At 40.2% G+C, this 17500-nt stretch overlaps 3 protein-coding genes across 4 annotated transcripts in view; 2 read left to right on the top strand and 1 right to left on the bottom strand.

Annotated features, from left to right (window-relative positions):
- Positions 1-17500, top strand: part of LOC137992383 (tRNA:m(4)X modification enzyme TRM13 homolog) — a 282513-nt gene that overhangs the window by 115303 nt on the left and 149710 nt on the right. The window lies entirely within an intron of this gene.
- Positions 3638-8342, top strand: LOC137992373 (uncharacterized). The gene is made up of 2 exons (XM_068837694.1): positions 3638-3780; positions 5391-8342. The coding sequence occupies exon 2, from the start codon at positions 5434-5436 to the stop codon at positions 6262-6264; it is 831 nt and encodes a 276-aa protein (XP_068693795.1). The 5' UTR covers positions 3638-3780; positions 5391-5433; the 3' UTR covers positions 6265-8342.
- Positions 8879-17500, bottom strand: part of LOC137992372 (armadillo repeat-containing protein 6-like) — a 13159-nt gene continuing 4537 nt past the window's right edge. Inside the window, exons 2-4 of one of the 2 annotated variants that reach the window (XM_068837693.1) lie at positions 15503-15825; positions 12107-12376; positions 8879-10636 (exon numbers count right to left, since the gene is read on the bottom strand). In XM_068837693.1, coding sequence (XP_068693794.1) covers positions 10421-10636; positions 12107-12376; positions 15503-15825 — 809 coding nt within the window. In that variant the 3' untranslated portion in view covers positions 8879-10420. Of the gene's footprint in view, positions 10637-12106; positions 12377-15109; positions 15826-17500 lie in introns of both variants that reach the window. The other variant, XM_068837692.1, reaches the window with a different exon arrangement.

Below are 17500 nucleotides of genomic sequence, written 5' to 3'. Positions count from 1 at the left end.
GGGGGGGGTCACAGTTAATCTTGACGCTGCTGGAGGGGGGGACCTATCTAATTTTTCCTTTGGTGAAGCTCATTTTAGGACCCCCCTTCCTGATAATTATTGCACAGTCCCTTAGCTGGAACTCACTTCATAGGTTTCTTGCCAGTTTGTAGTTGCACACAAAACTTACGTTGAACCTGATAAACAAAATGAGCCATATACTGATGAGAGTCAACGGACAAACCTTGCTTCTCTATCACATGAGAAACAAAGTCAGTAACTCGAGCAGGAGACATGGGGGTCACGTCATCACGGGAGAAGTTACCTAAAGCAGAAAGAAGATATGAATCAATCTTATCACGATGAGCAACAACTGAAGACCTTGAAACAGGAACAGAAGACGAAGGAGAAAAACACGAAGCAACTGAGATGAAAATACCGTAGTTGTAGTCAGGCATGACGAAAAGAATTAAAAAACTTGTCACTGACTAAAAAACTTATGTAAAAAAGAACGTTTCGGTCAAAATACTATGACCTTCTTCAGCATAAAATGGCTTTCGAATACAAAATGAGTGCTTAAAAAGCCGTAGAAACGTCATATTTTGACCGAAACGTCCTTTTTTACAGAAGTTTTTTAGTCAGTGACAACAAGTTTTTTTAATTCAACTTAGATGACATGCTCACCATCAGAAGTAACAACAGACGAAACTGCAGACGATGCAGGGACAGCAGGAACAGCATCAGACGACGCATAAACGGAGGCAGAAGATGGCGAAGTACAAACAGTAGGAGCAGAACAAAGTGGACGGGGCTGAGGAGGGGCAGCCTTAGCAGCAACCTCCCCATCACCAGAAGCCACCTCTCCGTCATCAGATGCCATGGAAGCACCATCATCAGAATGAGGAACGTACTCAGGACTATCAACGTCAGGAGCGAGAGGACCACCAACAACAACTTCTGTGCCAGGATGAACAGAGCCCCAGGCCTGCCTACACTCCCTAGCCAAATGACCAGGCTGATAACAACGCCGGCACAGGCCAGAGAGAGGGCAGTGTGAGGCACGATGACCAATCGTACGGCTGACTGAACACTGAGAGGGCTGATCAGCATACCACGGGCAACAAGGACAAACCCGAACACGAACAAAATACGGCACTTCATAGTCCAAGGCTATCTTCACAACACGGTTGCTATTGTAGAGCGCGGGAAAACCATCCAAGTACTTCGCTTAACAGAAAGGACTTTACTCAAAAGAACTAACGAAACGGGAGATACCATCGTCTGATACTTCTGTAGGAAGATCTCGAAGATGGACATAGCGAACTTTCGCATTCTGCCCCTCATCCATCTCCTGCGTCCCATCCGTTGCACCCTTCTACTGATGTGCCTCTTGCCGGTTCTCCACCTCCTTCTGATGTTTCTGAAAGCCCGCCGCCTGTCTCAGCCTTTGTCCGATGATCCTTCTTCAGAAACTGCCCTCTGATGTTCCGCCTTCTTCCGTTCCACCTTCTGCGCCTCCTTTGCAGTTATTGTTATCATAGTCATGGTTGTCTTCGTCCTCTTCAGGTGTGTCTGCTCCTCAGAATTCTCCGTTTGCAGTATCCTTTACATTCTACGCAGTCTACTCAAGATTCCTCTCAGCAGTCTGCAGACCCTTCGCAGCTTTCATAATCTCAATCTCTCTTCGAGTATCCTGAGCCTCCCTCCGCGCGTTTTCCGGTTCCTCCCGCCCCGTAAAGTGTTATTACAGGCACGCCTACTGTATCGGGTTTGCAGCATGCCGCTGAAGTTTCTCCGCACTCTCCTCCTGTTTCAGATGATTCCTTCGCTGCTATGGAAATTCCTGAAGTTAGTTCTGTTGTTTCGCTTCCTCCGTCTCAGACTTCTGTTCGTCCTTTTGTTTCACGTGTGGCGTCTAAGCGTAAGCCTGCTAGGCTGGACCCCTCCTGATGGTCCTCCTCCAAGCAAGTAGACTACACTCTTACCAGCTAGTTCTAGTAGAAGGACTAATAACCCTCATCCTTCATGAATTTTCAAATTGCTTCCTAATTACATTCTAGGGGTTTCAGTAAACGTTTTAAGAATCATCTTATCGATAACCTTCATGCTTCGTACGTTGTTTTTTTATTTTTAAGAAACATTTACTAGTGATTCTGAAGTTTTTTGTGCCCTTTCTAAAGCCTGGCGTGGGCCTTGTTTCTTGTCTCCCGCTGTTGACAGACGAGCAGGTGTTTTGAATTGCTTTTCTGATTTTTTCTCGGGTATAATTAGGACTTGCTTTTGAACTCGATGATCTTAAGATCAATTTAATTAACATTTACGCGCCTATTAATCCGATTGAAAGGAAAGTGTTTTTTGATAGTTTGCACGAATATTTTTTTGCCCTCTGACGCCGTTATTATTGCTGGTGATTACAATTGCTATGATCACCATCTTGACAAATTTGGTGGGAACTTTGTTGCTGCTAAATATTTTTCTGTTTTTTGTTCGACTTTTTCTTTGTCAGATGCCTGGCGTAAGTTTCATCCAAGGCTGCGTCAGTGCACCTGGCTTAATTCTGATTTTTCTATCGGTTCCCGGCTTGATAAGATTTTTGTTTCTGAGAGATTTATGCCTTCGGTTACTTCCTGCGAAATTAGACTTTGTCCTTTTTCCGATCATGATTTTGTTTATCTTTCTATCCAGTCCTCTGGGAATAATTCCTGTGGTCCTGGTATTTGGAAATCATTAACTCGCTTTTGAATGACAGTGCGTTTTGTGAATATATTACAACCAGCATTGGTGATCTTTCTGGTTTTCTGCAACACTTTCCTTCAGTTAAGTCGGGGTGGGACTTCTTTAGCATTCTATTCGTTCACAAATTATATATTTTTCTAAGAATAAGCGCAGGGAGCTCTCGCACGAGCGCGTTCTTTTGGTTAATCGCATCATTGATCTTAAGCTTAAATTAACTTCTGGTGATTTATTGGTTAGCTCTCAAATTTCCGAACTCGAAAGTGAACTGAAGGCCCTCACCTTGAAAGAGTTGGATGACTCTAAGGTTCGCTCCTGAATTCAGTGGCTTGAAGAGGGGGAAAGGCCTACTTGTTATTTCTTTAAACTTGAGCGTGAGCGCTTTGAGCGTAATATTCTCACTCCATTCTTGATTCTACCGATGTCGAGGTTTTTACGCGTGAAGAAATCGAGCGTGCGTTCGTGCAGTTTTATTCAAGTCTCTTTTGTAATGAACCTATTGGCCTTCCTTCTCAATGCATCTCGTGCGAGCGTTTCCTGTCTAACGAGGAGTAATTAAACTCCGTGAGATGTCTTAATACCGGGAAGTCACCTTCTGGAAGATGAAATTCTATTTTCAACATTTTATACTTGGTCATGCCCGGGCCCTCCCCTTGCTACAACTCTGTTGTAGGAGTTACCAGGAGTAACTATTGGATTTCTAGGCTTTTCCCTTTTTTTCGATTTTGTATTTTCGGTATTACTCTTGAGAAAATCCAGTTTCAGCGCCTTCAACACCACCCAACTCAGTGCCCTCTGTTTTTGTGTAAGATGTACCACAGAGAACCCAGTTTACGCTCACGGAGCGTCTAGTTGTCATAAATATGCAGAATTTTGGCGACTTGCCACGATTGCCGGGGTGGTTGCTTAATTATCGATTGATTAACTGAGGCCCCTCATCTTGGAAATTGTTTTGCCGGCCGGCAAGGAGCGCAAAAAACCATGGTTGATTTGCCTTTATGGACTAAGTCTTGCAATTGAACAAAACACTTGTATTTGCTGTTTTGATTCGATCAACCCGGCACACGTGTAAGTATTTTTGATCCTTATGTATGTTAATTTATATACCGTGAGAGAAGACAAGAAGCTCTTTAGGTATTGAGTTTTGAAGCTCTCGACTCCGCTAGATGAGCTGTAATCGACATATAAAAAAGAGGAAGTACTGTCCCCTCTCTGCCAGACAGTAATTTGTTACTAAAAGGAAGAGAGCCTAGGGAAAAACGATCGAGGACGTTGAAAGATTATTCCGCTCCTCTAAAATAATTGCGTCCATCTTTGTGGATAGAACAACAGCGAAATTTGACTCTATTATTATCCAACACTTGAGCTACATTTTTCTATTGTTTTGGCACCAACATGGCCGTCATATCACATGAGTGCTATCAATGAATTCATTACTTTTCGTTGATCTCTTTGATATGATAGTTCGGGGTTCTTAGCAAGAGAAGTTCAGTTGGAAATTTCAGAGTGGTCGGTTAAACAGCCGACTTTTATTGAGCGGATATCATCCTCAAAGCTCTATTTTAGAGGCTTTTATGTCTTTCTATTCCTATATGGCTCTGAAGCAACGCGTCACTTAGTCTAGTTTTCCATGGCTGGCTTATCATTCTTTGTAACCCTTTATGGTTTGGCGTGCTCAACAGTGAAATATTATTTAAAACAATTAATCTCTAATTCAAAACTACACACCATTAAATCATCGATTGGTTTCTGTTGCGGAAAGAGAACCAATAAAGTATTTTACCATCGAAGTTGTTAGACAGAAGCCGGTGTTAATACAGAGAAAAATGGGGGCATACCAGAACTGTACAAAAAAATAAAGTGAACAGGAGTTGATCTGGCAGTTGCAGCATCATTCAAGGAAATAGAACGATTCGTTTTATAAGAGAAAATTATATGGCACTAACCGGGCTATAGTTGAAATACTCTGCATTGGTGCCAAACAGTTTTTTTTGTAAGGGCCTTGATATCGTTTTGCTGGGTAGGTACATTACGCTGACCCTGTAGTCCTTGGACTACCCCGATGGACTGCCCTAAAAATACTATTTTGAATGAATACTGTTGCTCTATATGTAAGCAGTGTCTCAAATAGTGCTAAGTTAAGCCTTAACACCCATTTTAAACGGCATTGATCAACCATATTTGAGTCTAAGCACCCATGTTAAATTGGTTACCTTTCGATAATAAGTGAAGTGAACCCGGTGCAATTCCTGGATTTAGTTGCATGTGGCCATGCACACGAAAATAAACAAGGTATGTGCAATGTAAGTATCTAATCAATTCAGTTCTTTCCATAGTACTCATTCAAAATAGTATTTTTAAGAGTTAGTCCATTTTAGGGTAGTCCATGGACTAGGGGGTCAGCGAAATGAACCTACCCCGTTTTGCTGGCTCTTGTCGTCAGCGGAGGCCCACACTGACACAGCGTTAACGTTCTCTCTGACTTAACCTGAGATCATGTGTTCTTTTTGCGTCCTCCATAAAGAAAAGAACGCCTGATCGCAGGTTATCTCAGACCATGCAAATAACAACTTGAAATAGATTTCCCAAGAAAGCAGATCAAGAAAAGCCACTATTTTTCACAATCATTTGGGCAGTTTTGTGATCGTTTTTTTCAGTCTTTCATGTCTTGTTTGCAGATTATTATGTTCAAAAGAATGTGAACTTGATCTATCCGTTGATATGTCATACCCACAATCCAAATGCCTGAAACAGTTACAATACAGCTTCAGGGTTAACAAGAGTGAATTGGATGCAAAGGAGTTCAAGAGCTGCCTTACAAGCAAAGTTGACGGAATATTAGAGTTCCACAGGATAAGCAACATTGACACATCACTGATAAAAGAAGCAATAAGAACCGTTACAAAGCAAGTTTGTGTGCAAAAATGGGGAAGACATTACATCCGCCCGCCAGATGAAGAAGACAGGAGGGAGGGTCTCTACAGTAATGGTCAAGTGAAGCATAAAGGTGAATGGAAAAATAAGTGTCATATGAAGCAACACCTGTTGTTTTCAGAATCTGATGCTTTGAGAGACAAATTTGAGCATCTTTGCAGAAATTCTGGCTCTCTAACCATAACAGAAGAAGAGGGCTACTTTTATCGCAGGCAAAAAATGCTGACTGCCCCAGAATTATGCAATGTCATCGACCTTTTGACGGTGGACCTCATCAGAGATCTTTTCATGCTCAGAGAAAATCCTAATGCACAGAGGCCAACAGTAAATTTTAATAAAGTGTCTGAGCTCTGCGAGGACATACTGTTGGACAGATTTACAATGGGCCAGGCCAGTAACGATGACCTCATGGATGATGGAGATTGTCAGTCTTGGAAGGCTCATGTTATGGTCATGATATCCTTTGCAGCGTTAATGACTGTAGCAGAAATGACAAAGACAGAAGTAAAAAAACTGTTGCACCAAGATCAGCGTGGCAATGAATTTTTACAGTTTTGCTTGGTCGTAATGATTGTAGTTTTTTTTGCTTGTCTACCTAAGGAAGTGTTTCATATGTAACTGCATCCTTTTTGATGCGGTTATGCCTGTTTACACTACACCAATCAAGACTGTTGGCGAAACCGGGTCATTGTGAAAAGTGGAGTGTTTTCAAAATGATACAGTTTCATCTGTAATGTAAACAGTGAAACTGCATCAATTTGAATACGGTTACTATTTTGCCGTGAAATTTGCATTGTTCGATTCAAAATGGTGAATTTAGCACATAGTGCAGTGCTCACTTGTACCATCACGACTTTAATTTTCTGGCAAAAACTGTTCCATGTAAACATTTCCAAACCGCATCGAATTTGACGTGGTTTTGAAGTCGTGAAACTGTGTCAATGTGAAACTGCTTTCAAGGCCTAAGTAGTGTTATGATCATTCTTTGTGCATTTATTAATTTATCTGGATATGCAGAAAGGTGTTAGACTCTAGCATTATTGCAGAGGTAGCTTTTGCTGATCTCACTGAATGCAACTACAGTGTGTCCCATAAGGAGAAAGCTAAAAACCAAGTTGGTATCACAAGACTCTCACTCAATTGGATAAAAAGCTGCTTACGTGGGAGGAGGTGGTTTACTGTGTTAAATGGAGCAAAGTCTGAGCCGCTACTCATGGGAACTGGCATACTGCGGGGAATGGAGTTTGGGATGACCCTGTTCACCCGATACTTACTCACCATCTACTGTTGCTTCAGCAAAACTGTCACTTTTAGTATTATTTTGTTATGGTTAAGTCTGCAGACAAAGATATTGCTCACTTAAAGAAATGTACTACAAGGCTCCACATAGTGCCTGGATGAGTCAGTGGCACCACATTGAGGGAAAAGCATGGTATGGTATTCCATTCATACCGGTTGGATACGAGATTGGTTTATTTAACCAACAGTCACCATGGAAATATAATCTTGCGTGTTAGCTGTCATTCTTTACATGGCAAGAAAGTCCCTTCATTATCAAGAAACAAGAGCAGATTCACTTACATGTAGGATCATTAGCACATTGAGAGTAGTATACTTCTTTTAAATCAGCAGTTACTTTATCATATATCAAATATTATTGTCATGGACTCAAATTCTAAGGAAATGAAAAAATGAGTATGTAACTCTACTGCCTTGTTTAAAATGCTACTGTGACCAACAAAGCACTTTTTATTTTTCTTTGGATTTCAAAGCTATGTTAACTAAACAGTAACTGATCGAAGTGTTAAGCCTTGATTTGAAAAAGAGCAAGGATGGCACTGTAGGTTAGTGCGCGGCCTTGGTGCAAGAGGTCCTGAGTTCGATTCCCGGATCTCGCATCCTTGTTTCGACTTCTTTCCTTTCCGGGTAGCTAAGTAGCTTTAAATACCCGTAAAACGGAGCACTGATGGAGAGGGGGGAGTAAAATGAGTGCACCGTCGTCCTCAGGTTTGTCAGTTGAATTACTGCTACGAGTTATCGACGTTAAATACGGTATGGTTGCTTTACGTTACTTTACACCTATTTATTTTAACTGGAATTTTCCTGTTTAATGGTCTGCCATTACTAACTTTAAAATCTTGAGAGAGCTGGATCGAGGAGAAAATGACGTCAAAGACTCAATAGTTTAAGAATGCAATGCGTGTGTATGTGGGTTAATTAACCCTTTCAGCCCCGTGGGGTTCCCCACTGACGAGTGTAAAATCATCTGGCGTTACACAGAGTAAAATCTATAAGTGGCACTGTTTTTGGGTGCATCTAGCTGTTGTTAACCCTTTCAGCCCCATGGGGTTCCCCACTGACGAGTAAAATTATCTGGCGTTAGACAGAGTAAAATCTATAAGTGGCACTGTTGGGAGTGAAAGGGTTAATATGCAGCACAGAGTTTCGAGCTTTCAGACTTTTACATGTAAACTTGTGCTTTGCATTGTTTACACACTGAAAGTTTAAGCTAGTGAGTCACTTTTCCCTAGATCCAACCCTCTGAGGTCCAATCGGTCAGTTTGGAATGTAAGTAATGGCAGACAGTGAAATCCAAAACTTACACTCAAAATAAATAGCCCTCAGATAAAAATCAAAGCTTAAAATTTTGCCTGTCAAGTGTTGAGCAATCACACTTTCAAAATCTGATGGAAAAAAAGAAGTGTTTTTTTTTTGTCATAGTAGCAAGTTCAAGGACCCTATATATGATGTTTAATTATGTGTATAATATCATGGGTGACAAATTACTCCTTAATTTTGGCGCGAAATTTCAGCGTTAATTTATAATTTCACATGTGAAATTCCAAAATTGCCATGGTAACATCTCTTCTCAATCAGAGCCAAGATGGCGTCGAGATTTAAGACAGTGACCATCAGCGAAGAAGTTACGAAATTAAAAGAAGCGGCAGAAAATTTAAATACGCGAAAGAGCATAATTAACTGGGTGAGGGTTTTGGAGAAGTGGTGTGACGAAAATAGCCTTGAGAAAAACCTGGAGATGATTCTTCCCGAGCAGTTGGATAAAGTACTCATGCGATTTACGGTTGTAAGCGTAATTTGTCACCCACAACATTAAAAGGTAATCAAATGGTTTTCTCATGAAATTAGGAAATAATCTCACTTGCGTTTTGTCAAAATTCTGATAATTTCCCGAGCCTTTATAGAATTTTGACAAAGCGCTCGTGAAATTATTTCCTAATTTCACTCGTCGCCATTTGATTACACATACATATATTCACTGTAGATCACTCTGTATTAAGCACTTGCTCTCTGTATGTGTTGAACAGAAACAAGAGTACGACCGTCTCGCACCGATCTTATCTGATTTTGCTCTACTGATCTTAGTATCAAGCACTCTCGAAGCACGGAGTCATGAACAACTACTGGAATATATATATACACGAATATGTATAACAAGGTTTTCCTAATCAATATCGTTTCATATGGATTTTAATACAGTACTATTTTGTAGACCAACAAAGTGTTGATCCACTCTTCAGTTAAATTCCATACACACTCAAACATCGCTAGAGTTTATATACATCAGCAAAACCGAAACCATTATAGAATTTGAATTAGGAAACAATGGGAACATGCATTAGTGAACATATGATTGGTTGTTAAAGGGAAAGTACGGTCTAGAAAAAAGTTTCTCGTAAATGAAAGTTCTTTACCTGTGTTGTCATACTTGACAACTCATTTGGGCTTAATGTGTTTAAATAGCCAACAATAACACTTCAAAAATGGACATTTTAAAATGGATAAAATTGAGATCCACCATCTTTCTTTTGGTGTATGCAAACGAGGCTATGGTGTGGGTGTCTTGAAAACAAAGACCCCTAAGACTCTAAGACTCGAAAACGAAGAAGTAACCCAAAACCCTCAATTTGGCTAACCCTAGGCCTAAAGTTGGTTTTTAGGCCAAGGCTTAGCCAACTTGAGGATTTGGGTTTGGTTACATGTACATGTATCAAAATAATTATTATTATGTCAACTGTTGGGAGAAAAATCAGCCACAATGCAGGTGCAAAAATTGCTGTGGTGCAAAACATTCTGAGATAAAAAAGTTGAAAGAAAAGTATGACTCATGCTGTATATAAATCATAAAACATTTTGAAGGAAAGTAAAAAAACTAGTGGAGTGGTCATAAATAAAAATATTATGTATAAATTATATTTACAATAGGGACCTTGAGTAACAAGTCATTTACAACCAACCCCTTGCATACATGTATAAGAATCATCTGTGTAAGAAAAACTTACAGTGTGAAAGTGGTAGAATCAAGGGAAAAGGTCTTACTTAAGGTTGCCATTGGTGTCCAAAAATGCCTTCCACAGAATTTTTTGCAGAAATCCTTTCTAATGCTCCTGTAAACAAATATGGGTGCTTGTACTTTGTATCCCACAGACAGGAAGTCCAGAATGATCCTTTCTAAACATTTTTACAAGTTTCATTGCATGTACCCTTACAATTCTTTACACCTAATTACAATGCTACAGAATGCAATAATTATGTTTGTGGGGGGCTTTAGAAATCTGGAAGAGAATTTACCATTAATTTTTTCAAGCAATGTAATGATAAAATTAAGTCTGATATGTACTGTATGCCTGTTTAGCAAACAAACTAACTGCACTTGGAATATAGTCTTGGACTTTTCACAGTCCCTTGCTTACGTCAGGCAAACCCAGTTAATGATCAGACTTAATGATCAGTTCAAGTACCACAGGAAGCCCAATCATTGGTGAACTTTCCCACTCCCAGTTCCTGTCCAAAGTTCTTGAAGCTCCACAGCACACCCAAGGTCTCGCAAAGCAGCCTTGGCCAAGTCATCACAATCGGTCACACTGTCTTTAGCATCTCTGATCAAGCTCTCAGCACCAGCCTCAAGTAAAATGTCACAGTGCTCTGGATTTCGAGCAACAAGATTACGAATGGCTAAACAGGCTTGTTTCTACAAACAAAGTAAAATACATGTAAGAGTAAAGAAAGTGATGCAGACTACCAAGCCTCAAGATGAGACAAAACTTAGCAATAAAAAAGTCTGAGAGCAAAAAGGTCATGAAGTACAGACGACATTCCAACCCCTTTTTAAGGAAAATAAGCAGTATTTTTTAGCACCGAAGGCACTCACAAGTGGCTAAGGTGCGAGCCTGTAGGGGGGTCTGGGGGTATCCCCCCAGGAAATTTTGCAAATTTAGTTCCCTCAAGTGGCATTTCCTGCATTTTGACATTTTAGTGGTATTCTGTAAGGTCTGTTCTTACCACTTAAGGGCCCACAAACGGATTTTTCATGAGTTGCTAAGGAAGTGAAATGTTTCTTCCGGTAACTGACGTCATCACGTCGTGAGCTGACCTGAAAACCCACTCACCGACTTGTAAAATTTCTAATCTGTTTGCATCGAAGGTTTTTCCTCGCCCTTCCTCACGCTCATCCTCAGATCAACTGCGCATGCGTAAACAAACTGACTTCTGGTTTGAGAAAAAGCTAAATTTCCGGCAGTCTTTCAATTGAATTAATTTTTTTTTAACATGGCACGTTTCACCTCCAAATACAGAATATAGCTAAGCGTTGATTTTTTCAAATCACCTTTTTTGAAAATGTTACCGGTATGGGTATTTCAGTATCACTTTTCAAAATAAAAAGAAAACCATGCTTGGCTGGATGCAAAAACAAATACAAATTATGAAACCACTGATTAAATACCCAAATTACGTAGCACGTAGATAAATTTAGAGTTTTCTTTTGTTGGTCACATGACCATGGGCGTGGCATGTTGACGTCATATTTAGGGTCATTGGTTTACAAAAGTTGGAAACTGACCAAAATAATGCCAAATTCTCTCAAATTACTTAACCATTACATCCTAAGCAACGCACCCCAAGAAATATGTCAGTAGGCCCTTACGCCATGCTTGTCTGCCATTTTGGAGCTGCTAAGTGGAGTAAGACTGGTGGCCTTATGAGTCTGCACAAAAGGGGGTGTTCAATGGAGATACTGGGCACGACATTATAGGATAAGAAAGTGTAATACGTAATGTTTTACACTCAGATCATGAAAAAGTACTTGAGATAAGCAACTTTTTTCCTTGTTTTCAGAATTTCATGAAAAATCAGGAAAATTGATAAAAGTCGGGAGAGCGGGACACAACACATCAAATCGGGAGGCTCCAGATAAAATTCGGATGGTTGGAATCTCTGCATGAAGAAGGGTGTTCCTTGCTCCACAATGTTGTGTGGCATGTTTTCTCACAATTCACATAACAAACTTAGGGGACAACTAGAAATCTGTTAACAACAGCTAGGTCCACTCATGTCCCCATTAAAAGACATTATAGTACCACAATACTTGTGCTAAGATTACACATATAGGTTCTGTTTATGGACTGCTAATACAAATTTTAACTTGCAACATTTGCCTTACTTGCACACCAATGGAATCTGCATGTATCTGCATTGCTTTCAATATAGCCTCCACTCCTCCTGTACCCACAATAGCTGTGCAATTTGAAGGACTCCTCAAAGCTATGGAACCTAGAGCTGCGCAACCCTGCTCTGCCACCATTGGCTGTTTAGCATGAGTTGTCATGGCAGCGACAATAAGCCCCAAGCCTCCAGAGTCCACAATAGAAGTCTTGACATCATCATTTCCTGCTATGGCTCTTAGCAGTGTGCAGACTTGCTTTGCAATGTTCTACGGATATGAACAACAAGGGGCTGTTACATGTGGTGAATTTAGAGAGGCAACATGTGGAGAAGGGTGGGTACCTGGGTCCTGCATTGGGTTAGGATTAGGGTGCATCAAGTGGGTTAGCCAGTAAAACACGCCTTCCTGTGCGCAGAGAGAGAGTATCTAGGGTCTGCCATCCACTTACCGTTAAGGTAAGGGTTGGATACATGAACCACATGAATGCAAATGCACCATCTACAACAAAAACCTATCCATACAAATACGTCAGCCTTAAAAAATACATGTCAGGCCATTAGGGAGCTTAACCCTTTCACCCCCGTGGGGCTCCCCGTTGACGAGTAAAATCGTCTGGCATTAGACAGAGTAAAATCTATAAGTGGCACTCTTGGGAGTTAAAGGGTTAATGGGGACATAAGTTTTGAGGGAATCTAGCTGTTGTTAACCCTTTCACTCCCATGGGGCTCCCCGTTGACGAGTAAAATCGTCTGGCGTTAGACAGAGTAAAATCTATAAGTGGCACTCTTGGGAGTGAAAGGGTTAAGCACATGACATTTTTGAGCCACTCACAGAAACCAGAAGTGAATATCTCACACACCAGGTCAGCAGTCTTTTCCAGGATTTTAAGTTAATTGTCCCTAATAGTGAAAACATACTTAGCAATATAACTGTGATAGTGCCAAGAAAAGTTTAAAAGGACAACAGATCACTTCAGGTTGCTGTCCGTGGCTCAAAAACGTTGCATGCTTAAAGTGCACCTAAACTCAAATTTTTCGTCTACAATTATATTAATCTCCCCACTGAAGGCAAACATCCTTTTTGTCTGCCAGACAAGACGTGCAAAGTTATCAAAATTAGCGGTAACTTGGGTCCACAACCGTGATGTGACAGGCATGAGTGTATTCTCAATATTACATTGCAAACTGTTCCGCATTCCTGCTTTCAAAGAAATTTTGCATCGCAAAGCAGTTTGTGACGTAAAATTGAGAATAGACCCATGATCCACGGCCATGGGTGCAAATTACTGCAGCTAGTTCTGCAAAGTTTACACGGCTTGCATGGCACAGAAAAAGCAAAATCCTGAGTATCAATGGTGACATATGAGAGATTTATATGAGGAACAAAAAATAGTTGAGATTAGGTGCACTTTAAGCTGCCTATTACTTAACAGCAGGAAAGACTGTGGTACTAGTCACAGAGCACTGGAAGTTAATGTTACCAGCTTTAATAACTAATCAAGGCTCTATAATGATCATGGCACCTGTGGAGGCACAACCATGTTCTGTTGGCAAAAGATTGCAAGACTGCTGTGAAGATCAACAGATAACCCTTGACAAGCCCCTCTTTCACCTGATTCTAGTAAAAATATTCTGTATTGTCAAAATGCTCCCTTCCCAATCTACTCTCAAATGACACAAAACATTCCCAGACACTGTGCTTGTTGTAATGGCAATGGTTATGGTAATTATGACCACATACAGTCTCTTCACATTTCTTTCTCTGGGATGAGATCAGATGTCAGGCTTTAAAGGTGCCTCTGACATCTCCTATCTGTCCATATTTGATCCCACCCACCTACTCGACCCATGCATCTATGGGAAAGGAAGGCAGCCCACAACATCATGGGTTCCCCTCTACTCTTCGCGAGCCCGATGCTCAACCAACTGAGCCAATCCAGTTATCAGTGTTGTATGAGAAAGTACTCTTAAGGAGGCTCAAAACACTGTATCACGTAACAGCAATGCTATGGTACCATATGAAACACCGATTATTTCCAAACAGGATGTGATCATTATTGTGATGTAATAAGTTACCTTGGCAACGGGAAAGCTCAGCAAAAACACCCTATATTTTGGATTTAGTTGCTCATATCTCAAAATCGAACTCGTTGACCCCCTTTTTTATTGCTGAAAAGTGACTAGAAGGCCACGATTAAACTTTCTGCAAAAATTTAAAAAAAATTCTGTCTTAGAGGATTCAGAGCTACCTTTGAAAAATCACAAAGTTAAGGTGGCTCTGAATCCACTGGACAGAATATTTTGGAAAATTTGCAAAAGTTTCATCATGCCCTTCTGATTACTTTTCAGAAATAAAAAGTTGGGGTCACCTTGTTCGTTTTTGAAATATAAGCAACTAAAGACAAAGTATAGGGTGTTTTTACAGGGCTTCCTGTTGTCACGGTGACAGATTATGTCACAATTATGACTGCATCTTGTTCAGCAATAATTTGTGTTTCATTTGGTATCACAATATTGCCAATATATGACACAACGATGTGGTTCCGATCCTAATAAGAACGTCACTTGGAAGTGTTGAAACTGGTTCGAGCCTTCTTAAAAGTGTTCTGTTGTGACATTTTATGGTAAGTTGTTTAACCCACTGATCCCTGGGACTGCGACTAAACAGATTTTACTTTGTCTAACGTCTTTACTCCCCAACTGGGGGCGTCCTGGGTCATCTGAGGAGTCTTTGAATCAATGGAGACCCAAAAATTTAAAGTTGATTATAAATTATTTAATTTAAGTGCATATATATTTTTTTTGTCAGAACTTTTATCAGCTTCAGAAAATTCTAAATCAGTTGCTGATTATGATACCATCACCTCTAGTGAGCTTAAGCTCATTAATGCGCCTTAAAAGGCACCAGCAAGTTAGCTTTTAGGGAAGGCAAGATGTGATAGCAATGTGATCATTGCAGCACAGATTGGGTATCACTATCACAATCAGAATTGTTACAAACCTGGTTTGTCATATGTTCCCGTAATAATTTCAGCACCATGGTCAGTCCACCCTGATCAACTATATCCTTACAGTATTCATTCCGTACAGCTAATCGACTCAAAGTGACACAGAGCTCACTTGCTACCTCAACATCTTCGCATGTTTCCAATATGCCCAAGATGATGGCAAATGCATTCTCTGCAACAATCAACTTGGCATGTTCATGTGCCTTTCCAAAGGCTACAGTCATATCATCGTCAAATGTCAGCACGCGCAGTGCTGCACAAGTTGCTGTAACAATTTCACTTGAATGTTTGTATTCCCTCAAATGTGCTACCAAACAAGGTATGACACCATGTTCAACAAATGTCTGGCGATTGGACTCACTTTTTATACAGGCGAATCTACTTGCCTTAACAGTTTTCTCAACCAGCAGCTCTTCCTTAATTTCTTTCAAACAGGTTGTCAAAAATTCAATCATTTTAGCATCTGCCAGATTGCCTTGCCCAACTAAACATGAAGACAAGGCATCCAGACCAACAGAAAGAATGTCTTTTCCTTTCACTAAATAAGCATGGTAACAGCTGCAGTAAACCAAGCTAAGAGCATTTTTGCTTGTTGCAAATTTTCTATTATTTTCATTTTTATTGCATTCAAGAGAGAGTTCCTTCAGGCCTTGCAAAAGAAGTTCTGATTTATCTTCTTGTAAGGATTCCTTAATCTTGTCCAAGGCATCTAAATGTCAACCAAACAAAAAACAGAAGATAATCTTGATTTTAGCTATCAAATCAATGTCACTTTAGGATCCAGGATGGCACAGTCAGTTAGTGCGTGGCCTTGGTGCAAGAGGTCCTGAATTCGATTCCCGGACCTCGCATCCTTGTTTCGACTTCTTTCCTTTCCATGTACATGTAGCTTTAAATACCCGTAAAACGGAGCACTGATGGAGAGGGGGGAGTAAAATGAGCGCACTGCCGACCTCAGGTTGGTCAGTTGAATTACTGTTACAAGTTATCAACGTTAAATATGGTTACTTTACTTTTACCCTTCAATAAAGAGGGATATCGATCTTGACGTAAATCCACAACAAAAGTAATGCAATACAGCAAACTCCCACGAGAAGACGTTTATCTACGGGATATTCCATTTGCTCACTCTGGTCTGATAAATAAAGTAGTTAAATTTATATCTTACCAACCAATAACATTCAAAAAAATTGGTTCGTACCGATAGTCATTGTGTCACGCCACCAAGAATACTGGCCACCACAATGTTATTGAATTACAATAACTGTCACACTCAACCCATTTACTCCTGAGGTGCCCTAAGGACACCTCCAGTTGACAAGTAAAATTGTCAGGCATTAGAGAGAGGAAAAATCTGTACGTCTCACTCACAGGGGTCAATGGGTTAAAGTGCCTATGAAGTAAAAAATACCTTTTGCTTACTTTAAAGACCTTTCAAAATGATGAAGAATGGTGTTTTCTATTTTCATAGGAATAAATTGTCTCTTGTTCCAGAGATATTCAAGTTTTTGTTCAAAAATTGATATGTCATAAACTTTACACATGACTGCAATAAATCACAAAACTTAGAATATCTCCAAAAATATTGGATGGGTGTTGTTCATACTTGACAGTGGTGATCTATGTCAAGTAAGGCACAAAATGATACCTCTATGCTGTTGCCATGGCAACCATTTTTGCTGCTGGGTGTATTTATCGCAGGATTGATTTTGTCATTTATTGTTCACTCTCTGTAAGCTTATACAGAAATGTAAAGTATTATGGGCAGCACACATCATTCAAGTCTGACCATCTGGATGTACTTATCTGTTAAAAATCTAAGATATTTGGTTCATTATAGAGAGGGACTAGAAACGAGAATGTTGCCATCGAAACATCTTAATAGGCCACTTTGGAAAATACCATAACACTCTGTTTGCCCCTAAAACCCCCTCCCCCTGCCCCCCAAATTTTGCGTACATTGTAAGCATTGTTTCCAGTTTCTTTTGGAACTTACAATGGTCCCAAGAGAAAACAAAAACAAAAAGGTTTCAAAATGGGAATGTGAAGCTTCTCAACTCTTCCAGGATGTTAATCTCAGTAATCAGAAATGTATGTACTCTAAATTATGAGAGGCAAAACATGCAATATTATCCGAGGACTGTAGCACAAAAATAAATGGTCCCCTTTTCACTAAGGAAAAGTCAATGTGTTAGCACGTCAATCTTCTTCCTCCTAGGAGGTAAATTGTCAATGGCTTTATCCATGACGGGGGGGGGGAGGGGAGTGGGGCAGATATAAAATGGAAAGGCCATCCCCAAATAATATAGCAACCAATCAGTATAAAATGCGTACTGTGGACCGGGTACAAAACATGGACTAGGTATCAAACACGGATTGCGGAC

This window comes from Montipora foliosa, chromosome 2 (assembly GCF_036669935.1).
Source record: "Montipora foliosa isolate CH-2021 chromosome 2, ASM3666993v2, whole genome shotgun sequence".
Classification (NCBI taxonomy): domain Eukaryota; kingdom Metazoa; phylum Cnidaria; class Anthozoa; order Scleractinia; family Acroporidae; genus Montipora; species Montipora foliosa.
This window is presented reverse-complemented; position numbering and strand designations above follow the sequence as displayed.

Excerpts from the sequence above, each read along its gene's own strand:
- LOC137992373 (XM_068837694.1), top strand. The coding sequence starts at position 5,434 with ATGTCATACCCACAATCCAAATGCCTGAAACAGTTACAATACAGCTTC.